Source organism: Schistocerca piceifrons, chromosome 1 (genome assembly GCF_021461385.2).
Source record: "Schistocerca piceifrons isolate TAMUIC-IGC-003096 chromosome 1, iqSchPice1.1, whole genome shotgun sequence".
Lineage (NCBI taxonomy): Eukaryota > Metazoa > Arthropoda > Insecta > Orthoptera > Acrididae > Schistocerca > Schistocerca piceifrons.
The window spans coordinates 280416847-280441992 of NC_060138.1; the positions used below are offsets into that span (position 1 = coordinate 280416847).

The 25146-nt window shown below is 42.9% G+C and overlaps 1 protein-coding gene across 3 annotated transcripts in view; it reads left to right on the top strand.

The window, feature by feature from the left end:
• Positions 1-25146, top strand: part of LOC124716720 (Golgi reassembly-stacking protein 2) — a 58737-nt gene that overhangs the window by 27470 nt on the left and 6121 nt on the right. For all 3 annotated transcript variants that reach the window (XM_047243445.1, XM_047243372.1, XM_047243298.1), the window contains exons 5-7: positions 9085-9302; positions 12058-12145; positions 19044-19743. In XM_047243445.1, the coding sequence (XP_047099401.1) occupies positions 9085-9302; positions 12058-12145; positions 19044-19743 (1006 nt within the window). The remainder of the gene's footprint in view (positions 1-9084; positions 9303-12057; positions 12146-19043; positions 19744-25146) is intronic.

The window sequence follows — 25146 nt, forward strand, 5'->3', positions numbered from 1 at the left end:
CAAAATTGTTGCCACAAAATGAAGGAAAAATAATGCTGTGATATGCACCATGGCAGTTAGAGAACTGCAGGGTGCCAAATAGCAGCAAGCAACAAGAAGATTGATAAAATTTGTAAAAAAAAATCACTAAAAATGCGAAAATTTAGAAACTACACTTTACTTACCGTATTTACTCGAATCTAAGCCGCACTTTCTTCCAGTTTTTGTAATCCAAAAAACCGCCTGCGGCTTAGAATCGAGTGCAAAGCAAGCGGAAGTTCTGAAAAATGTTGGTAGGTGCCGCCACAACTAACTTCTGCCGTCGAATGTATGTAGCGCTACACAGGCATGCTGTGTAGGCAACGAGATAAATACTGGCGCCAAAACCTCTGCGTCAGTAAATAAATTAAAAAAAAAGGTGGAAGACGAGCTTTTTTTTCTCCGCCCCGAGTTTCGACCACTGCATTTTCATACATTATCCAACGAAGTAAATACAAATTACGTATTGTTCATCTTCGAAAGTAGCAGAATTTCAATGTACTACGAAAATCCGACTGGCAAGACTGTTGCTAATAGGAACCTGATGAAATGTGAATCACATGCAGTATTCTCTTCACCATAAAAATAATACGAATATAAACATTTTGCCATGTATTCTTTTCTGTTGTTGCTATCTCATTTAAATCCTGTCTGCCTAATAAACTACGAAACTAGAGTGAGACAACAGCAAACGCGGAAGAAAATATGTATCGTGTCCTGTTTATATTCGTATTATTTTTATGCCTAATAGTGATACAGTCAGAAATGAAGCACGGCAACTGACTAGATTTTTAAATCTAAAATGACTAATTTCTGTGCAGAATTTGATTTACTAAAGAAGCGGCCGCAAAGATTTTCAAACGGAGAAAAATTTTCGCCTAACTCTCGTTCAGAACATGTTCTATAATACGCAGTCTATTATTTGGTTCTTGTTGATCATTATCAAAGAAAGCAGCAGTGTAAGTAACAACAAGTAGCAGTCACTTGCCATTGTTTCGCTAATGAGACAATTCCTCTCTTTTTTTAATCGTAAGCGGCGGAAGCGTGCACAAAAGCAAGCCATGCCGCGGGCGGCGACAGGCCGTAAACACGCACTATCAGAATGCCACAAACAATGCATGACACAGTACAGTAATGCATTTTCAGCTTAGAGTGACGTAAACACCTATAACAAAGAAAACGGCACTTACCAGATCAAAGCAAAATAAGCAATCGATTCAAACCAGACGAAGCACGTGAAAAAGGAAGGGTACCCGTATAAATACGGACGGAGCATCTGACGCATAGCAATGGCTACCTGGTAAAGCTTAACTGCTAAGCTTATGACTCGAACCAAACTATTGTAGCTGTATTGTCTTTCATTCGATCTAAATTGTGTCTCATATTACAGTGGACCAACTTTGTTTCGATTTGAAGGTGCGGCCTAAAACTTTTCTCTCCCCTTGAATTTCGAGTCTCAAATTTCAGGTGCGGCTTAGATTCGGGATTATTATTATTATTATTTCCCCCCCCCCCCCCCCCCCCCTTGATTTCGAGTCTCATTTTTCAGGTGCGGCTTAGATTTGAGCAAATACGGTACATTCTTGCATTGCTATGGTCTAGCCATGGACCCTGTATGTCTTCACTCCATGTATTGTATCATACAGGAGGTCGTGGTAATTTCAACCTGTTAATGAGTATGCAGTAAATTTGTTTCCCCCTGGAGGCTCACCACTCTTCGGCGAGTTCATGCTTGGGTACCATGGGGCCCCAGCCTTTGCAGCATCTTTTTCCTTCCGCTACATGTCTGTCCTCTTGCTGTTCTTTTTCCCCTCACTTGGGGAACGTGCCTGGGTTATTTTTGTGAATGTGTTCTGCATTTTCAATAGCAAGACATCAGAATGGTTCCTCCACTCTTTTTGTTCTTTTTTTTTTTTTTTTTTTTTTTTTTCTTTCTTCATCCCCTTTCTCCTACCCTTCCTCCACTGTGGTGTTTGAGGTTCCTCTTTTTCTTCTTCCTCCTTGCGCACTCCTGAAGGTCAATTCATGCATTGATGTGTAACAGGTGTCTGCGTAACATGTCGACAGGTAGTTTTTGCACATAACCCTTCGTACAGGCCAGACCCAGAGAGGGGTGATTGCGTGAGCTCTTAACTTCCGAAATTGCCAATTTGTTCCTCTGTCAGGTGTTCAGGAGGTGTGACGTAAGTTGAGACAATCACCTAAGGTGGGTGAGTCCCCCCCCCCAATAAGGTGGGCCCCCAGTTGGTAGGAGCATGCTATCGGAAATGCTGGAAGTCATAGGGATTTTCTCCCAGTGAGCCAAACATCAACTTCTCAATCTACGTCTACTAAACGTAAACAGAATGAGGCTAATGAATCAAAGACCCTCCCAGCTGCACCTCGGTTCTTCATACTGAAGATGGTCAGTCCTTGGCTATTGTTAATCTGTTTATTATTTAGAAAAGTGTTGATGCAGTTGCCGGCCCTGTGAAATCGTGCTCTCATTTACACAGTGGCACTTTCCTTTTGGAGACTACTTGTGATTCTCAAGCACAACAACTGCTTGCAGCTTAGCTCCTCCATGACTATCCTGCTCATTTCGAGGCCCATCAAATGCTCAATTCCTCGTGTGGTGGTTTTACACTAGGTGGCTCAATGGTCTGACCGAGTCAAAAGTCCTAACATACCTCTCTGATCAGGGCATCGATGCAGTGATGAAAAAGGTAGATGCATCCTTAGTGTCCACATGCACTCTTTTTCTCACCGTTCGTATTGCAGTGCTTCCATTGAAGATCAAAGCAGGTATGAAGTTATCATAGTCCGACTTTACATTCCAAACCCAATACGCTGATACCAGTGTCATCATTACAACCGCACTCAGTGTCCTGGCGACACCTGGCCAAATGTGTACATGTGGTAGGGACACTCATGAGGGTGATTGTCCATCTCCTTCTCCCTGCTGTATCAGTTACAGTGGTGATGATGCAGCTTCCTCCCAAGATCATCCCATGTATCTCAATGAGCAAGCTGTCCAGGAGAAGGAAAAAGTGCCTTATCCTGTCGCTCACAAGTTGTTGTCTGGTCGGAAACCCTGCATTTTACAGTCTGGAACTTACGGTACCATTCTTGTTACATTTCACCCCATGAAGGACGTGGGCACGTAGACATGTGATCTCAAATTCAGCACTGCAGTTATAAAATTGCCCAGCACCACAATAGTATTCCCGTCTCCTCCTCCAGCTGTCTAACAAGCCACCAGATTTTGCCTCATGTGGCAAAATCACCTGCTTCCCTATGAGCAGGCTGAAAAGGATAGAAGCAATACACCTGCGAAGACTTTTTACGTCCCTCCAACCAACAAACATCTGAATTGTCATCTGCCAACCGCTGAATTGTCATCTGCCAACCGCAAAGACTCCAAGAAATCAAAGACAAATGGTCTTCTCCTTCGCTGACTCTGAGATTCTCTTCGACCTCTGTTTCGCCAGTTCACAGCACCAACCATTTTCCTGCCCTGGACTTCGCAGACCAACCGAGGCAGAATGCCAATGCCTGTGTAGATGTAATGGAGCAGGTTCATCTAGCCTCTGCACCCTGTAGCAGAGTGTCTTGGAAGGCTAGCACTTGGCAGCCGTTGAGATGACACACCTTCATTTTCTCCCTCCTTCCATTTCCATGTCATGAGTGTCCTCCAATGGAACATTCACAGCCTTAGATCCAACAAGGAGGAATTATGGCTGCTCCTGGAATCACATCATCCACTTGTTCTCTGCCTCCAGGAAACAAAATTACGTCCTCATGACTGTTTTGACCTCTCACATTTCTTTCCAGTTTGCTTTGACTTTCCTCCCAAGGATGGCATTTCATCTCATGAGGAGTCATGCTGCTCGTCCAGGATGACATTCATAGTCAAACAATGTCTGTAAATACTTGCTGCAAGTCGTTGCAGTCCACATTTTCCTTCCTCGCTTTACCTTTTTTATTTATATCGTTTACATCCCTCTGTCAGTCGGTGTCACCACGGCCAACTTCCTCCAGCTTATTGTGCAGCTACCTCGCCCCTTACTTCTGTTGAGTGCCTTCAATGTGCACCATCCCCTTGGGGGCTCTCCCAGAACTTGTCTGAGAGGTGCCCTCTTGGCTGACCTTCTCAGTCAACTCAACCTCATCTACCTTAACACTGGAGCACCAACATTCCTTTCAGACACCATGCACACATATTCCCATTTGGACCTCTCATTCTGCACTGTCCAGCTTACCCATCATCTCGAGTGGTCCGTTATTTCTGACACATACTCGAGCAACCATTTCCCATGTGCTATCCATTTGCTGACTCCCAACCCACCTGTGTACAAGTTCAAATGGCAGCCATCTAAGGTTGACTGGAGGCTTTACTCCTTCATGGTGACTTTCAACGGTCATTATTTCCTCAGTTGTGTTGACCAGGTAGAATACCTTACAGATGTTATGTTCGATTCCTCGCACTTCATCCTCACTGTACCGTGTCCCAGTCCCTTGGTAGACTGACATGTGCCGTGATGCAATTAACATGCAGAGACATGCTCTCCGCATTTTTAATCGTCATCCTATAATGGCAAATTGTATTGGTTATAAATAGTTGCATGCTCAGTCTCGTCGCGTTCTTCAGGATACCAAAACAGTTAGCTTGATTTCATTTAACAGTTCTATTAAGACAGTCCTGCCTTTACTATGAGGGAACTAGATCATGCTCTCACTTCATCCTGATTGTCCCAGATCCAGACGATGTTCACATTCAGATGTTGCAGCATCTTTCTCTTACAGGCAAGCAATTTCTGCATAATATGTACAACCGCATCTGGGCAGAGGACACGATTGCCAGATGCTGGTGTGAAGCCACTGTCATACCCATACCTAAGCCCAGTAAGGACAAACACCTTCCTTGACTGTGGTGTCGGGTGTGCCTTCATCATTGGTACTGACATTTTTTGGTATCAACTTCTGGAACACTGGTCAGTATTTACTGGAGAGCTCTTTGCCCTGTATCAGGCCACGCAGTACATCCGGCAACACAGGCTTTTCAATTGTGATGTCTGCTCCGATTCTCTCTTTCCTTAAAAGCTTCTGTGTACTGTATGTACACCATCCATCCCTTAGCGCAACAGGTTCAGGAAAGCTGTGACTTGCTCGCTCTTGTTCACAAGGTGAACTAACCACCTTCTACACGGAGCACAACCGTATCTCACTACTGACTTCTAGTATCAGCCGCACGCAGTTGACGTCAACAAGTGTATGGGCCTGAAGATGATGTTACAACATTGAAACTAGTTGCCAAAATAAAATCGACACCTTAAATACAACTAGAGGAATTTCTTCATATTTAATATAAATACATGTCACGACTGGTTTTCTGTGGAACTTCCAGATTGTGGCAATGGTTGTTGATTTGGAGAAAGCCTAAGACACCTGCTGGAGGACTGGTATCCTCTGTATTCTCTACACATAGAGCTTCCTAGGCCGCCTGCCCCATTTCCTTCAGGAATTTTCAAGAGAACAAGTTTTCAAGGTACATGTGGGTTCTGCTTAGTCGAACACCTTTATCCAGGAAAACAGTGAGCCTTAGGGTTCCGTGCTGAGCATTGTCCTCTTTGCTATCATCAGTAACCATAGTGTGGTCTCTCTCCCACCGGGCATTTCCTGCTCCCTTTTCACTGACGACTTTGCCATTCATAGCAGTTCTCCATGTACTTGCCTCCTTGAGCAGCATCCTCAGTATTGTCTTGATCATCTTTAGTCATGGAAAATTGACAATGTCTTTGGCTTTTTGACTGACAAAACCATTTGTATGAATTTCTGGTAACAGAATGGTTTCGTCTACCGCCTTTACATCTTGGGCATATTGCTTTTCTATTATTGAAATTACAAAATTCCTGGGGATCAGGCTTGATGGTAAACTTTCTTGGTCTTCCCACATGTTACCTCGCCACCTGCTGTATCCAGTTCCACAATGTCCTACGTGTCCTCAGCAATAGTTCTTGGGGAGTGGATTGGACCACTCTCCTCCATTTATACCAACCCGTTGCCCATTTGAAACTAGACTGTTGATGTTTCATTTATACATCTGCAAGGCTGTTGATGTTAAGTCATCTCAGTAAATCCACCATTGTGGCACCTGTTTGGACAGTGGCGCCTTTTACATTAGCTCGGTTGTGGTCACCCCTCCTATGCCTCCTCCTTCGATGTCTCCTTTGACCAGCAGTATGGGATGCGGATCTCTTCTCTATTACCTCCTGGAGTTCTTTCAGCTCTTGCTCTGGCAGCTTAACTTCATGCTAGCTCTCACTTTACTGATGGGTGCAAAACTATTCACCACCTTGGCTTCATGCATCGGCCCATGTTCACCTTGGCCTTCATTCGCTTCCTAAGGACACTACTCCAGCCTCACTCTATGGCCTTCAGTTTCACGACCTTCACACAGAACTTCGCGATAGTACGTTTGTGTACACTGACCACTCTCAAACTGACTGTGGTGTCGGATGTGCCTTCATCATTGGTACTGACATTTTTTGGTTTCAACTTCTGGAAGACTGGTCAGTATTTACTGGAGAGCTCTTTGCCCTGTATCAGGCCACGCAGTACATCCGGCGACACAGGCTTTTCAATTGTGATGTCTGCTCCGATTCTCTCTGTCCTTCAAAGCTTCTGTGTACTGTATGTACACCATCCATCCCTTAGCGCAACAGGTTCAGGAAAGCTGTCACTTGCTCGCTCTTGAATTGTGCTAGTGTGATGTTTATTAGAGTTCCTGGTCACATCGGTCTGGTAGGAAACGATGCTGCTCACGCTGCTACCAAGGCTGCAGTCCTCATACCTCAACCCACTAGTTCTGACACTCCGTCTGTTGATCTCTGTGTTACCATCTGTTAGCAGGTGGAGTCACATTGGCATCATCATTGGTTCTCCCTTCATGGGAACAAGCTCTGGGTTTTTAAGCCTCTCCCAGCGGCGTGGGTGACCTCCTCTCGCCATGAGATCATTTTAGCTAGTTTGTCTTTTTAGCCATCACGATTTGTTAAGTGGTGCTCCCCACCGCTTTGTGCTCATTGCCCTCAACATTTGACGGTCTGCTATTTCCTGGCAGAATGCCCTTTTTGTGACAACCTAAATTCTAATTTATGTTTGCCATCTGAGTTATTGGCTATTTTAGCGAATGACTTGCAGTTTCTTGACCGCATTTTACTTTTTATCTGTTGTAACAATATGGTGAAGGACATTTAATCTTTAGTTCAGGAGCTCCATTGCCTCTATGGTGCATTTTATGGCCCTTTCTACAAGAGAAAGTCACTGTTTTTAGCTCTTTTTCTTTCTGTCAATTGGGCTTAAGGTGTAGTCACTTTTATCTCCTTTTTCATCTTCGTGTTCTACATATGACCTTATTTGTTTTTGCACCCTAAAACAAATCAAAAACCAAAGAATAAATTTCTTTGTCCCAGTCAGATACAGTCTGTAAACTACTCTGCTGACTGTTTATTGGCCCAGACTATATACTTAGGCATAATATTCTACAGAACATACAAGATCATTGTCTAGTAAAAATTAACATCAGGGAGCAGCAATGTGGAACGATGTAATTGCTTATACAGTAGTTTCCCAAAATACCAAATCTTTGGCTCCAATTGAAAAACTGATGGGAAGAGAAAAGTACAGTACATTACAGTTCACTATGCGAATGTATGTAGAATAAGCAAAATGTGGGACTGCATCAATGGCAAAATAAAGGCATGACATTGTAATTCTGTCAGAAACAGAAAAGGACTTGGAAGAGCAGTGGAATGGAACGGACAGTGCCTTTGAAGGAGGATATAAGCTGAAGATCAGCAAAAGCAAAACAAGGATAGTGGAATGTTGTCAAATTAAATCAGGTGATGCTAAGCGAATCAGATAGGAAACGAGATGGTTAAAGTAGTAGAGGAGTTTCGCTATTTGGGCAACAAAATAACTGATGATGGCTGGATAGAGAGGATATAAAATGTAGACTGGCAGTGGCGAAGAAGCATTTCTGAAGAAGAGGAATTTGTTAACTCTGATTACAGATTTAAGTGTGAGGAACTCTTTCTGAAGGTATTGTCTGGAGTGTAGCCATGTGTGGAGGTGAAACATGGATGGTAAACAGTTAACTTAGAGAGAGAATAGAAGCTGTTGAAATGTGGTGCTGTAGAAGAAAATTGAAGATTATATGGATCGATCACGTAACTAATTAGGAGATACTGAACAGAATTGGGGAGACGGTAAATATGTGTCACCATTTGACCAAAAGGAGGGACCAGTTGATGGGACAGGACGTATTCTGATACATCAAGGGATCATCAGTTTAGTACTGGAGGACGCAAGGGTCATGGGTAAAAATCAGAGAGATCAAGAGAGGATCACAATAAGTAGATTCAGAAGGATGTAGGTTGCAGTTGTTATTCAGAGATGAAGCAGCTCTCAAAGAATAGAGTAGCGTGGAGAGCTGCATCAAGCGAATCTTTGGACTGAAATCCACACAACACCAACAATAGCAATACATGTGCATCAGAAACATTGGTAATGAAAAAAAGGCAAGTGAGCAGGATATAGGTGTGCAAGATGAAATTTCAACCAAGCATAATAGTACTACTAGAATGGATAGACAGAGGAACAACCGTAGAAACGACCAAATGAAGATGGTATGAGCGTGTTAAAAGAATGAGAGTTAAGCAGCATACCTAAGGTGCAATAGGAGCAAGAGACTTAGAGGAGGACCAAGAGACAGGTGGATCATTGAAGTGATGAAATGTGTGATGAAGAGAGAAGATCTGAACTGAGTGGAGAGAGGAACATAGTATGAAGACGGAAAGATGGAGGAGGAGACTAGACAGTCATTTCAACTCAAATTAATTTGTGTGTTTGTGTGAGTGTATTTATTTGTTTTCATAGTGTTTGCATTTATATTTGACAAATAAAATAACATTTTCAATTTTCTCAAAGAATCAGATTTCAATTACTCTACCAATTTAAGAAATTTTTGAAGTATTGGTTATATAATGTGAATATTAATAAATGATTTCATATTAACTTTTACAGGAAGTTAACCCACAGTCACCAGCAGAAATTGCTGGATTAAGGCCATTCACTGACTATATCATTGGAGCAGATTCAGTACTACATGAAACAGAAGACCTGTTTACACTTATAGAAGCACACGAAGGCCGTCCTCTGAAACTTTATGTGTACAACACAGCAGAGGACTCGTGCCGAGAAGTCACCATAACCCCAAATTCTCAGTGGGGAGGACAAGGAAGGTTTGTAACATGTTATGCAGTTCCATAATACAGGCGTAACAGTACTTTCTCTCTCTCTCTCTCTCTCTCTCTCTCTTTCTCTCTCATGCGCGCGCGCACGCACACACACGCGCGCACACACACACACACACACACACACGCCCACACACACACACACACACACACACACACACACACACACACACACACACACACACACAGAGAGAGAGAGAGAGAGAGAGAGAGAGAGAGAGAGAGATTGGAGGTGAGGCTTCAACCTGGACATCACTTTGTTGGATGCCCTTCCATACATTTGCCTAAAAATATTCAATCACGAAAGAAAATTATTGATGTGATCAAGTTTATAGTTAAACTCACTTGCTTCCAAATTTATGAACACGATTGAACCATGTACTGGTAGTCTCGTTACAAATTTACTCTTGTATCCATTACTTTCTACTGTAATATTATTGGCACACTATAGATGCTCTTGTAGATTGTTTAAAATACTAATGAAATAAAGAAAGATGTTTGGTCAAACATCACTGCTGTTGCAATTGAATATAGAATGTTAATGTTGTGGAACAGATGTGGTATTTAAGTTTCAGTGGTAACAGGAATATGAATTAGAATAGATTGCTACTCTCTACATAGAAGAGACATTGAACAGCACAGGCACATGTCAAAGTAGACCAAGTTATTGGAGACTGTCCTTTAGATGTAGAGAACACACATGCAAGCAAGCACAGCTCCACATGCAGATCACATGTCATGTCTGGGTGCTGAGGCCCAGTTGCACTAAGTAGCTTAATTAGCTGGGGGTGGGTGTGGGGTTACAGAAAAGGTGCAGCATCAGAAGGCTCTGCAGGGGGTTGGGGGGATTAGATTAAGTAGCAGATAAGTGTAAAGGTCTATGCAGACGTGCTAGGAGGATGGAAGGACAGAAGGGTGACATCGGGGAAGGATGTAGATGTTGGACATGACCATTTCATCAAACTCTACCTCGTGGATGGCTTCATCAGAACTCTCAGCACAGTATCTCCATTTCTACAGGTGTCACCCATTCCACACCTTGAAATTCCAGCCTAGCCACCCATGGACATTGCACATGCAATGACAAGCAGCTCCTCACAAAATATGCCAAAAGTCTCGAGCCCTTGTCACGGATGTTACTGTCCTCCTCCCTGTCCATAAATAATCTCTCGCACCTTATCTTCCTAGCCATCCTCCGTAGCCACTGGTCAGCCATGAAGGAGTACATCCCTCATGACAGAGTACCGTCCAGGACTGGAGCAGCTGCCACATTCTCTGACAGTGTTTATACTATCTCTCATCGCGCCCTGAAATCAGAAATATCTTCCCCCCTTACACACCTCACCCTTTCGATAGTGGTATTCCACCACCCACCCAACAGAGGCAGTATACTTAGCCATCCTTGTTCCTAGCCCTAAGGCTCATGTAAAAGACATAGGTGTGAAAACTGTTCACATACGTCATCCCGTTACCACTTACCCAAGTCTTATTAATGGCATTTCCTCCCCCATCAAGGCAGCACCACCTGTGAAAGCAGGCTTGTGGTGTACCAAAATTGCTGAAACCATTGTGTGGCAATCTGTGGGTATGACCATCAACAAGCTGTTTGTCTGCCAGAATGGCTGTGGCCAGGAGGCAGCTAGACCATGCAGTAATCAATCACACCATGCAACATAGTGTGCTTGACTTCAATAACTGCTTCACAGTCTGGAATCTTCCCACAAATAGCAGATTTACTAAATTGTGCAGGTTGGAACTATACTTGCAGCATACCTGTTGTTCCTGTAACCACTGTGGCCTCAACCTCCACCAATCCTTGCCCCCCACCTGCCTCTGTGGTCTCCTTTGCTCTCACTTCAGCCTCACACATGCTTTCTCTCCTCCAGTGCACCAGAAGAGTCTTTTACTCTTCTGCGGCTCTTCCACCCCCTATCCCCCACCCCACCCCCTGCCGACACCCCTCCCCATCCCCACTTTTCCCATACACCAGCAGAGCCTTCCTCACTGCTGCTTCTAGTGGCCTAGGGGCCCATCATACTATTCCCACCACATCCCTATACAGTCACAGGCAGCACATCATCTTCTTTCCCCACCCCTATGCCGCTATCACTCCGCATCATCACCCCACACCTATACTGCATCCCATTATCCACCCAAATTGAAATGACTACTCATTGTAGTCAGAAATCTGTGGCCAGAGACTATAATGACTGGGTCCAATTCCATAATCTAGTTTTAAACGTTGCTGCTCAGTGACTTACCTGTAGTGACTAACAACCTATCCCAGTTCATAACGTTATTATTCACCCCAGATCTTCTGTTGTTTACATTAAGTGTAAGAGTGATCAAAACCAGGTTTGAACTATATTTTACGAACTATTAAGAAATTTAGTCAATCATTTGATACTAATTTTCATCATGCTTTGGCATTGTCATGTACAATATGGCCTAACTTAAGAGTACTGAAACTTCCCTACTGTAAATTTGATTAATAGCAAAAAGTTTCCCAATGTGTAGGAATCGTATTCTCTATTTCCATACAGCTATAACCAAGCAGTTCCATATATTTCTGGTACTTCTCACATTGGTGTGTGGTTGGACAGTCTCCCTGCAGCCTGTGCTGAGCAACTTTGAAACTTGCCTAGTAGAAACTTAAGGGTGAACATATTGGAGTTTGGAGTGTTTATGTATGTAATTAAGAAGCTAGTGTATGATGCATTTTATTTCGTGTTTTTGTTTTCAGCTTGGGTTGTGGAATTGGATACGGCTATTTGCATCGTATTCCAGTACGTAGTCACCTAGCCAAACCACATCTTCCTGTCACACCTATTGTAAGTAGATACTGTTTTCCGTGTTTGCTATAGGGCACTAAAGAAATAGTAATTTTTAATATAGAGTACATTTCTTCTTCTGTGTATCCATTAGTTTTGAAATTGTTGTTAACTTCTATTAAATACCTTTTGTTCAGTTTTATGTTGATGCTTAACCTACAAATTGCTATCCATTCAAGAGTCAAATGAAAAATGCCCTATGATTGTACTTTAAATTGTAATTGCCTAAAAAATTTTGTGCCCCCCCCCCCCCCCCCCACACACACACACACACACACACACAATTATTAAAAATCGTATATATCTGAAAATTTCAGGCTGTGCTCTACAACAGGTAGCAGTTATTTCAGTTTCTATGTCATATTTTGCGTGATATTGTTATTGGAAGTAACTTGTGAAAGCTATCAGCACCTTAAATGCTGAGTGTCCCTGGTTGTGGAACGTTCTAAAGCTTTCAAGGATGATCTGGTAACTTCCACATTCTGTCACTGAAATATTATCCAAAACATCTTTACCACAAAACAATTGTATTCACAAAATGTACTACAAATTAAAATTGCATTCCTTACTTCTTTTATCATTTCTTGGTGCATATTTCTCCCTTGGATAAGCACTGTTTGTCATTGACATAAATATTGTGAAATGAGACACAGACTCTACCAGACTGGCAAACACATGCTCATTTCAGTTATTTTTTCCTATTATCATCAAGATTGCTTGCATTGAAATGAAAATTCTGGTTGGACAACATACTACTACTTTCCATACATAAACAGAACAGATTTTTCAGAAGTATAACAGCGGATACTTCACATCAGCAGTAGAGAAAATCCACATAACATTCTTTGGCCCTTCCTTTCTGTTTTTAACCTTTGCTTTACTTTGGAAAGGGTAAGACATGACAACACCATCTTGATTAGATTGTGGCTTGTACTTTCATGGAAATTTTTCACTGCTTTTAGACTGTATTTGGTGCTGAAAGGATTAAACGTATGAGGGTTGGAATTTAAATGGTGGCAACTATTTATTCACAACTGATACAAAAGAGTTAAATGTTTGCACCTGTTACTGTCCTCCAAAGTAGTCACCAGCATTGTGTAGAACCCATTGCCAGCGATGTGGAAGGTATAGTATACTGTTAGCAGTGCCTGTTCTGTTGATGGTGTGAATGGAGCAGTCTGCTGCCTGTCGAATCTCTGGAACAGATCTGAAGCGAATGCCACGAAGTGGTTCCTTCATCTTTGGAATCAAATCAAGCATCACGATGGGTTCCGCATGAATTTCCAGAAATGGATGCATTACGACGCTGCTCAGACGCACTTGGAGCACTATGAGCACGGCGGAGAGGCTTTCGTACGCCATATTGTAACACTGGATGACACGGGGGCCACATCATACGAGCCACAACTGAAACACCAATCCAACGAATGGCATCATTATGGGTCGCCACAAAAGTCAAAAGTGCGTCAGAGCCCCAGTATGGTGAAAGTTATGGTGATTTTTGTGTACGTCTGTGATGGTGCTATGCTAACGCATTACGTTCCTCCACAGCAGACCGTCATTGCACAGTATTACTGTTCGTTTTTGGAGTATCACCTGCGATCAGCTTTGCTAAAGAAGCAGCGACACTTTCTGCACAAATCGTCCATCATTTTGCACGAGAATGTGCGGACGCATACAGCGCAAGTTGTGGATGACCTGTTTGGTCGATGGGACTGGAAAGTACTTTACCATCCACCATACTCCCCGGACTTAAGTCCTTGTGACTTTGATTTGATTCCGAAGATGAAGGAACCACTTCGTGGCATTCACTTCAGAACTGTTCCAGAAATTCGACAGGCAGTAGACTGCTCCATTCGCACCAGCAACAGAACAGGCTCTGCTAACAGTATACTACGCATTCCACATTGCTGGCAACGGGTTCTACTCAATGCTGGTGACTACTTTGAAGGACAGTAACAGGTTCAAACATGTAACTCTTTTGTATCGATTGTGAATAAATAGTTGCCACTATCTAAGTTCCAAACCTTATAGTCATTTTTGTGCTGGCATTTTAGGACATTTCTACTTCTTGCAGCTACAGCCGAGAGGAATAAAATTATAGCATTCATTTTCTTACTGCTGGAATAATCTTGTCCTCTGTTCGTTCTTCTTTTTTTCCTCCTTAGCTGAGCAGTACATTGAGTCTTATCTCAAAATTATTTCATCTTTTTTTTTTCAATATCTCCTTCAGTTGGAACAAATAAAATGTAAAGCTCACTTTATAAGGATTTACGGATCATATAAAACAGATTGCCTTCACTGCAAATTGTCTCAAACTGTATGTGACTTGGTAAGAAAGTGAGAGAATAGATAATTAGGAAAGTTGAACATGGTTTATAAATGAAACAATGGAACAGCCAAGTAGGAATATCACAAAATCATGAAAAGGATAGATTGCTACTTACTGTAAGGATAACATGTTTAATTGCAGACAGGCACAACAAAAAGACTGTTACTGATCTGCAGAGCCTTTGCATTGAACAGTAATGGCCATTCAGAGCGTAGTAGGGAAGGGAGAGGGATAGCGAACTGCCGAGGGGTGGGAGGATGGCGAGGAAAGAAGAATGCTATTTCACAGAGCATGCAGGGACTAGGGGGTGCCAGGGAAAGCTACCAGGGCAGTGAAAGCAGGGGAGCATAAAGGGGAAAAGATTGCTGGGAGCGTTGACAGAGAGTAGTGCTAATGAGGGTGATGGAACATGAATTGGGAGGAGGTTATAGGATGGGAGGCGATGCAGACGGAAACTGTTGGGTGGAGGATGCAGGGACAGTAGCTTAGGTTAGGTTAGGTTGACACTGGGATATTTTCAGGAGCAGTCAGAAAATACGGTGGTGGAGGGGAGCAGCCATTGAAATCAGTCATGTTATTTTTAACTGTATGTTTTGCCAAAGGATGGTCCACTTTGGTGGCTGGCTGGCTGGTTGGTTGTCATAGCAATATAAAAAGCTGTGCAGTGATTACAGTAGAGCTGGTATATGACTTGGCCGCTTTGACAGGTGACCTGGTCTCTAATTGAGTAGAATAACCTTGTGATGACTGGAATGGGAAGTACTGGGAGAATGGATTGGGTAGGTCTTGTACCTGGGTCTCCCACAGGAATGTGAGCACTGTGACAAGGTTGGGAGACAGGGAGTGGCACAGTGATGGAGTAGGGTGTTGTGGGGGTTGGGTGGACAATGGAACACCACTTTAGTGGGAACGAGAGGATCTTTGGTAGGATCTCTCTCATTTCAGGGCATGATGATATGATACATAATTAAAGCCCCAACGAGGGATGTAATTCAGCTGTTAGTCTGGTGTGGTATTAGATGATGAAGGGGGTGCTCCTGAGTGAGCAGTGTGTATGGGAGTGAATTTTTGGTGTGGGGAGGGATGACAGCTGTTAAAATACAGGAACTGTTGGTGGTTAATGGGTTTAATCTAAAAAGAGGTGTGGATGGAGCCATCAGATTCAAGGTGATCAGCGTTCAGAATGTGACCCAGGGGTTGAGGATGACTAGGTGAAGTGATTGGAAGAGAAGGGTTTGGAGTTGTGAGGGAATGAGGATAGGGTGTGTTGGCCCTGAGTCCAGCTCATGAATATATCATCAATGAACCTGAGCCATACCAGGGTTTTGGGGTTGTGGCTGGCTAGGAAGGTTTTCTCTAGATGGCCCATAAACAGGTTTGCATAGGAGGGTGCCATGCAGGCATCCATGGCTGTGCCACAGATTTGCTTGTATACCTTCTCTTCAAAGGAGTACTAAGTCTCTGTTAAAATAAAGTCAGAACAATGTATCAGTAATGAGATAGTGGGTTTGGAAGCTGGAGAACACTGGGAGAGAAGAGTTTTCAGTAGCATGACTGTGGGCAGGAGGGATGTTGGTTTATAGGGAAGTGGTGTCACCTGTGAGGAGTAGAAAGCCAGGAGATAAAGGGGTGGGGATGGTGGAGATTCGGTAAAGGATGTGGTTGATATCTTCGTCATGGAAGACTAGATTTTGGCCAAATGGTTGGAGGTGTTCGTCAGCAAGGGCTGAAATTCTCAGTGGGGCACAATAACGAACTACAATGGGGTGTCCAGGATTTCTGGGGATTGTTGATTTTGGGGAGCATCTGTGCGCATTGTTGCAGGGGTGAGGACAGAAATGGATTCAGGGGAGAGGGTGTGAAAACACTTTTTTACCTGCGGTGGAAACACTCCCTTACCACCAATCCCTCCAGCAAAAGCCACCCTAACCCCAACATTGAACCCTGTGTCTCCCACTTCATACCACCATCCAAATGTGATCCTCCCCAACCCCCTCCCACCTAACCATCCCCTGTTCAGTTTCCAGGAATTTCTTACATCCGTCATGGCCTCACCGTCCTCCCCCAAGACCCTTACTAAGAACAACCACCTTTTGGCAGAAGGAAGGATAGCTATGCACAGCCTCAAAACAGATGTTAATCTAGTCATTCTACATGCAGACAAAGGTTCTGCCACTGTCATCATCACCACAGTGTATACTAGACGGGAGGCCTCTGCCAATTGTCTGACTCCCCTGCCTATGAACCTTGCCAGAGTGTTACAATCCCAGAAGTCCAGCATGGCCCTCCCCAAAACTTCTCTCCTGAATCGTTTTTCCTCCTCACTCCTGTGACACACCACACAGCTATCTTCTATGTGCTCCCCAAAATCCACAAACCCAACAAGCCTGTACACCCCTTTCAGCTGGTTATTGTGCCCCCACCCACTGAAAGAATTTTGCCCTCATTGACCAACAACTCTAACCAATTGCCCAAAATCTAACCTCCCACATCATTTCCTTCTCAGACTCTCCACCATCCCCTCTGCTATACCTCCTGGATCCATACTCTCAACATTGACACCACTTCCCTATACACCACCATTCCTCATGGCCATAGTCTTGCCACTATTAAACACCACCTATCCCAACGTCCTTCAGACTCAAATCCACTACCTCAACCTTACTAACTTCATCTTAACATACAACTGCTTTTTTATGAAGAGAAGGTATACAGACAAATCTGCGACACGTCCAGCGGCATCCACATCTCACCCTCCTACGCCATCTTGTTTATGGCCCATCTAGAGAAAACATTCTGAGCCTTCCAAACCCTTGGTCTGGTTCAGGTTCACTGATGGTATCTTCATGATGTGGACTTGGGGCCAAGACACCCTTTCCTCATTCCTTCACAACCTCAACACCTTCTTTCCCATCTGCTTCATTTGGTCCTTCTCAACCCAGCATGCCACCTTCTCAACATTGACCACCACCTCTCTAATGCTTCCATCCATGCCTCTGTCCGCATTAACCCAATCAATCACCAACAGTACCTGCACTGCGACAGCTGCCATCCTTTCCACTTCAGAAAATCCCTTCCATATACAATTTGGATGCTCAGGGATGGCATATCTACAGTGACAAGAACTCTCATGCCCAGTATGGTGAATGTCTCCCAAGGCATTCACAGACACTCACTATCCCCCAGACCTAAGCCACAAAGACTCCCCATCCCATACCACCATACACTCCCAATCTTCCCACCATCTCCAAGAACCAGCTACAAAGGAGTTCCCCTTCGTCACACAATACCACCCTGAACTAGAACAATAGAACCACGTTCCTTGTCAGGGCTTTTGATTATCTATCATCATGCCCTGAAATGAGGGACATCCAACTCAAGACCCTAACCACCCCCTCATAAAATGGTGTTCCATCACCCACCCATCCTCCATAACATCCTAGTCCATCCCTATGACACTCTCGATGCCATGTATCATACCACTGTGGAAGACCCAGGTGCAAGACCTGCCCAATCTACCCACCCAGCACTTCCTATTCCAGTTCTGTCACAGGCTTACCCTACCCCATCAGAAGCCAAGCCACCTGTGAACGCAGCCTTGCCATTTACCAGCTCTCCTGCTAGTAGTACACAGCTTTCTGTGTTGGTATGAGTACCACCCAGTTATACACCAGGATGAACGGCCACTGCCAAAGTGTGGTTGGGAGCATGGCAGACTATCCTGCAGCACACTGTGCAGCTGAACATAACATGCTTGATTTCAGTGGCTGTTTCACAAACTGGACCATCTGGATCCTTCCTCCACCACAACTTTTCTGAACTACAATACATTTTCTGCTCCTGAAATTGTCCAAACCTCAACCTACGATATTCTACTGTCCCCACACTCTCCACCCAACAGTTTCGACCCCTTCTGTCATATAACCACCTCCCGATTCATGCCACCTCATTGTCATTGTGCATCACTCTATCAATGCACACAGCAGTCTTTTCCCCCTCTGTGCTCTTCTTTTTTTCTGCTCCACTTCCTCCCCCACACCCTCCTGACACTACCCTGGCAGCCTTATCCTACTGCCTTCTAATCCCTGCATGCTTCTTTCCCCCCACCCATACTGGCCCCGTCCCCCACCCCCTCCCACCTCTCTGCCCTGTTCCTCATCGGTGCCTTTGTTCAACACAACAGTTGCAGTCTGGTCAGAGATAGCGGTTATGTGTGCACTTGAGTGTGTGTGTGTGTGTGTGTGTGTGTGTGTGTGTGTGTGTGTGTGTGTGTGTGTGTGTTTTCAGAAAAAGCTCAGTGTGTAACAGTCTTTTTGTTGTGCCTCTCTGTCATCTTTAAGGGGACTAGCAATGTACCCATTTCGGTCTCATCATTTTTTTATTTTGTTTCAGTAAATTTGCCGTTTGAGGTTTATATATAGCATGCCCTAAGAAGTAAAATGTTTTGTTTGATGATGAATCGTCAACTTGCAGAAAGAGCATGTGTGCATGCGGGTGTGCACAAGGGCATGTGTGTGTGTGTCACTTTAGGCAAATTCTAAATACATGATTTTTTGTTTTCCGTAGGCTTCACCTGCAACTACAGCTGCAACAAGGACTACTGTGCCAGGCGGTGCAGCTAGTCCAGGTGCACAGCCGTCAATAGCAAGTGCAGCTCCAACATTCAGTGACACTGTGTCGCCAGAATCTGGAAAGACTCAGGCTACAGTGTCCACATCAGGAATGCAGTCTTTTGTGACACCTCACCTCCAAGAGAGTGGCAGTCTTACATCAATGCCACCATCTACAACATCTGAATACCAAATGTCCCCACTCTCTATTTCGCACAGCATTGAACAGAGGTTACCTATCACAGTTCCTTCACCAAATTCTACTGTCTATCAACCTTCAGTTATCTCAGATTCCACTTACCAACCAACAGTTGTTTCTACAGGCCTTGGCCCTAGTTATCAAGGAACATCTGTCCCAACAACACTCAATACAAGCCAACAAATGAATAATATCCAAATGCTAAACACTGGAATGCAGGGAACAATAGGTGCACAGGGAGTAACATATCCTGCATCACAACCATCTGGCTATCGACCAGCTCCATTTACAGTATCAGACTACAAAGTGCCTCCGCAGTCAACAGCACACCTTTTCACAGTACCACCACCCACAGCTCCCATGCCTGCTATGCCACCTCGCAGTGGTATTGAGACAGCAGCAACAGCAAGTGGTGTTTTACCATCAGTTGCCAGATCAGCGACAACTCTAGCAGCAAGTAAGTGACATGTCACCTTGTATGAGCATCTGCTTTGATCTGATATAGTTTTGATTATTTCTTCTTTAATTTACTGAGATGTTTGGACTGTAGTTGCTCTTGATACATTGTGTAAATAGACAGAAAATGAATGCTAAAGCTACATGACAATTAAAAACTTTGTATGAATCATACTTAAATCTGTATAAAGCAAAAATGTACTTGTTCTAACAAAATAAGTTTTGTGTGTTCTTCTGATTATTGTTCTTTTTTCAACATTTTTATAATTTTCAAAATAATGTAACTAAAGAGGAGTCGTTGGGCAATAACTGTTGTAAAGATTATATATAATGCAGTATGAGAAATTTTTCTATGCTGCAACAGTATTTTATGTATTAAATCTTTTTCACCGCATGCTTACTGAGTGTGTGTGTGTGTATTTTTTTTTATCACAAACTTTAATTGTTGTTTTAACACTGCTGTAGAGCCACACACAACTTGTTACTGTATATCATCATTCTGACTCATACAGTGTCACTTTGCAACATTTCCCTATGTAGCAAATCAGTGTGAATTTTGATGTACTCCCAGTAAGTCCATGATCCAGCAAAACTGTTGGCCATCGTGATTGTTCTAAACATTCACTGTAGTCAAAGCCTTCAGTACTCGTGATATCACATCAAATATTTCCTCCCATACAGTTTTGGCATTCAAGGCAAACGTGTTCAGATCCAGACACTGTAAAGCATTACATTCTCATCTCCTCTTTCACTGGATCCACTAACCTTGTTCAAAAGCAGATTTTCCGGGCCACTCCATCCAAGCCTTGTACTGCTGATCTGTCCAAGAAGTAACTGAAGAATACACCTCTTGTTACTCAGTGCTATACTGCCCTTGAATGTATTTGTCAACTACTTTGACAAGGTTATGACTTCCTAAAATTATGCCCTGAAATGAGGTAGGTCCTTGCTGTCTGACATTTTGCCCACCATACACTTAGAATTTCCCCCCACCCCCACCCCTCATTCTCAGCAATATCCTGATCACACCCTATGCTCCTGCATCCATTTTGATACCCTGTGGCTCCTACCGCTGTTGGGCTTGCCCTGTGCATCTTCCTACCTCCTGTACCAGTCCTGTAACTCGCAAAACCTATACTATCAAAGGGAGAGCCACCTGTGGAATGATACATTTTGTGTATTAACTGCTGTGTAAATAACGCCTGACCTTCTGCATTGGTATGACTACCACCAAGTTGGCAGTTATGATGATGAATGGGCATAGGCAGAGGGTGTATATTGGCAACATGCAATATGATGTTGCAGAGCATGCTCAATAACATGATAGTTATGACTTCAGTGCCTGGTTTACCACATGTACCATCTGGATTCTCCCCCTTGATTCCAATTTTTCAGAACTCTGCAGGTAGGAACTGGAATTACAATATGTCTTTTGTTCTCACCACCCACTGGGCTTTAATGTACGATTTCTTCAGTCTCAATTCAATTCATTGCCTCATCATAAGTCAGTTGATATAACCATCTACATTTTAGCATTCATCTGCAACTCAACATTTCAAAATTTAAATATAATGTAACTGTAGAGTTAAAACAAATCCACTCACAAGAAGTGGCAGGAGAACATACACAGGAAAGGTTTTAAAGATTGCAAACTTTTTGAGCCAATGGTTCCTTTGTCTGGCAGGAGGCTTGAAAGTGAAGGTAGAGGTTTGAAGGGGAAAAAAAGTGAGGTTTAAGAAAAGGGGTAGATTTTGGAAAAGTCGCCCAGAACCCTGGGTCAGGGGAGACTTGCTGGATGGGCCAGATTCATTGTACGACATTTCAGAAGTTTCTTTCTCCTCTTGTCTGTACTGCATATTGTTCACTTTCACTTGTTCATTGTACAACATTTCAGAAGTTTCTTTCTCCTCCTGTCTGTACTGCATATTGTTCACTTTCACTTCTGTATAAGGCTGCACTACAGAAATTCGAACTGCCTCGATATCTCCATAATTACTTTCAGAAAAAGACATCTCATCCCTTAAATTTGTTAACAAATTTAACTTTTTCACAAATGTTTTTACTGCTATTGCCGGTTTGTGTTATTACGTCCCCTTTAAATCAGCCGTAAGTTATTGTGTTGTCAAAATCGTAAAAAGTCTTTACAAATTTTAGTTCTAATTTTTTGATCTGAGTCTCCCAGCATAGCCTGATTCAGTTTGATTGCACTTGATTACTTTTGTTGTTCTTCATCTCTTAGTCACAACACATTCTGTTCCACAGGTCTTTCAAGTCATTTGCCATGTCTGATAGAATTAAAATGTCATTGGAAACCTTAAAGTCTTTGTTTCTTCTTTCTGAATGTTAACTCCTGTTACAAATTTGTCCTTTGTTTCATTTACTGCTTGCCAGATGTACGTATTGAATAAGGCTCTCTCTATGTATTCAACTCATAGAACTGCAGATTGTTGTCTGTGCAAGTTTTAGATAACCTGTTGCTCCTTGTATTTTGTCCCCAATAACATTACAATTTCCCTAGTATATCCCAGTCAACAGCTTTTTCTAAGTTTACAGATGCTTAAATGTAGATTGTTGTTCTTATATTGATTTTCTACCATATCAGCTTTTAGAAGATCAGCTTCTACCAGCTGTTCCATTCTTAGGTAATTTGTGTTTAAGTATGTTACATTATTCTTGAAATCTGAGGTTTTCGACAGTCTCTTATATCTTACATACCAGGTGAAACAGTTTTGCGATATTTGTTATGAGGATCATAATTATTCTGAAGGAATGTCACATGCCCCAGGTGCATTATTTCAACTTAGAGCTTTCAGTGCTTTGTCAAATTTCCACCTACTTGTCATTCATCATTCTTCAGCTACATTCCATAGATTTTCATGACAATAACACATTGTGTCACCTTGACCATTTCTGAAATGCTTGTTCCTAGTGCAGACCCATAACAATATGCCTTTTTTCACTATTGCTTATGTCAGTGGATTTTGCCTATTCCAATCTATGTTGTCACAAGAACAATTCCCCATTCTTCTCTGCTGTATGTGTGTGTATATACACTGTGTGATCAAAATTATCCAGACACCTGGCAGAAAATGACTTAAAAGTTTGTGGCACCCTCCATCAGTAATGCTGGAATTCAATATGGTGTTGGCCCACCCTTATCCTTGATGACAGCTTCCATTCTCACAGGCATATGTTCATTCAGGTGCTTTAAGGTTTCTTGGGGAATGGCAGCCCATTCTTCACAGAGTGCTGCACTGAGGATAGGTATTGATGTCGGTCTGTGTGCCCTGTTACGAAGTCGGCATTCCAAAACATCCCAAAGGTGTTCTATAGGATTCAGGTCAGGACTCTGTGCAGGCTAGTCCATTACAGGGATGTTATTGTCATGTAACCACTCCACAACCACACTATAACACCACCACCTCCGAATTTTACTTTTGGCACTACACATGCTGGCAGATGACGTTCACCGGGCATTCGCCATACCCACAGCCTACCATCAGATCACCACATTGTGTACTGCGATTCGTCACTCCACACAGTGTTTTTCCATTGTTAAATTGTCCAATTTTTACACTCCTTACACCAAGTGAGGCATCGTTTAGCATTTACCGGCGTGATGTGTGGCATATGAGCAGCTGCTCAACCATGAAATCCCAAGTTTTACTCACCTCCTGCCTGACTGTCATAGCACTTGCAGTGGATTCTGACAAAGTCAGCCTGTACATTTTTGTGCTCTACGTGTCCCTTTACATTTCCATTTCACTATCACATCAGAAACAGTGGACTTAGGGATGTTCAGGAGTGTGGAAATCTCACTTACAGACGTACGACACAAGGGTCATTCCATGTCAGTCCAACCAATTTGAGAAAATGTTCCACCTGATAGTCTCAGATTTGGCTGAAATTTAGCACACCAATGCTACCAAGTGTGGAACACTCATGTACAAACTTTTAAGTTCCCCTGCCAATTAGTTCCAGAATTATGGCTTGTGAAAGAAAGTGGCGTGACCCGGAAATTGCAACATGCATCTGGCAATCTATCTTAATATGATGATAACAAACACTAAAGTTTCCTGGAACTGTACTTCTTGTGCCCACAGGGTGTATCCCAGATCTCCATAGCAGCAAATCTTGGTCCGATTCATCCAGATCATACAGTACAAAGCGAGGGCCACATTTTGTTCCATATGTTGTTTTATGACATTCAGCTGCTTCTGCTCTACCAATACTGCAACTTGCTTGAACAAAAGCACCACTAGTACACTCTCCTGCCTCCATACTGACTTTCCACAACAGTACTGATCAGTCTGTACTAGAATCTTAAAAACATGAGTAACCTGTAATTGTTGCTTGTTTCCTTTGTTGTTCTTGCCTAACAATGACTCATTCTGTCCCTGAAAGCTACCATTCTTTAACTTTCTGTTGCCTAATGGTTCCCAACAATTGCTGCAGCTTTATCTGAAACAAGCTGTCTGCATCATCACTATTACCTGCTAAACCGTGTTAAAAGAAACATAACCAAATACATCTCTGTCAACTTTTATTGTACACGAATGCCTTGCAATAATAAATTGAAATTTTGCCACATATTATATTATGGTCTACTTGGGCAGTGTTTGAAATTTGGCTTGGATAGCACTTGTTCCTTTTGTGCTACCACACTTAGAAAAGCCATGTTTTTCAGGTAATTTTTCAAATTTTGTGTGCATGTAACTCTGTGTGACTGATATGGGCAAGATGAGTTCTGTGTGTGTTCAGGCCACATTAAGCTTACCACAAAAAAAAATTTATACCCTTTTTGAGTGAATTACACAGGGTGATTCAAAAAGAATACCACAACTTTAAAAATGTGTATTTAATGAAATAAACATAATATAACCTTCTGTTATACATCATTACAAAGAGTATTTAAAAGGTTTTTTTTTCACTCAAAAACAAGTTCAGAGATGTTCAATATGGCCCCCTCCAGACACACGAGCAATATCAACCCGATACTCCAACTCGTTCCACACTCTCTGTAGCATATCAGGTGTAACAGTTTGGATAGCTGCTGTTATTTCTCGTTTCAAATCATCAATGGTGGCTGGGAGAGGTGGCCGAAACACCATATCCTTAACATACCCCCATAAGAAAAAATCGCAGGGGGTAAGATCAGGGCTACTTGGAGGCCAGTGATGATGTGCTCTGTCACGGGCTGCCTGGCGGCCGATCCATCGCCTCGGGTAGTTGACGTTCAGGTAGTTACGGACAGATAAGTGCCAATGTGGTGGCGCTCCATCCTGCTGAAATATGAATTGTTGTGCTTCTTGTTCGAGCTGAGGGAACAGCCAATTCTCTAACATCTCCAGATACTGTAGTCCAGTTACAGTAGCACCTTCGAAGAAAAAGGGACCAAAAACTT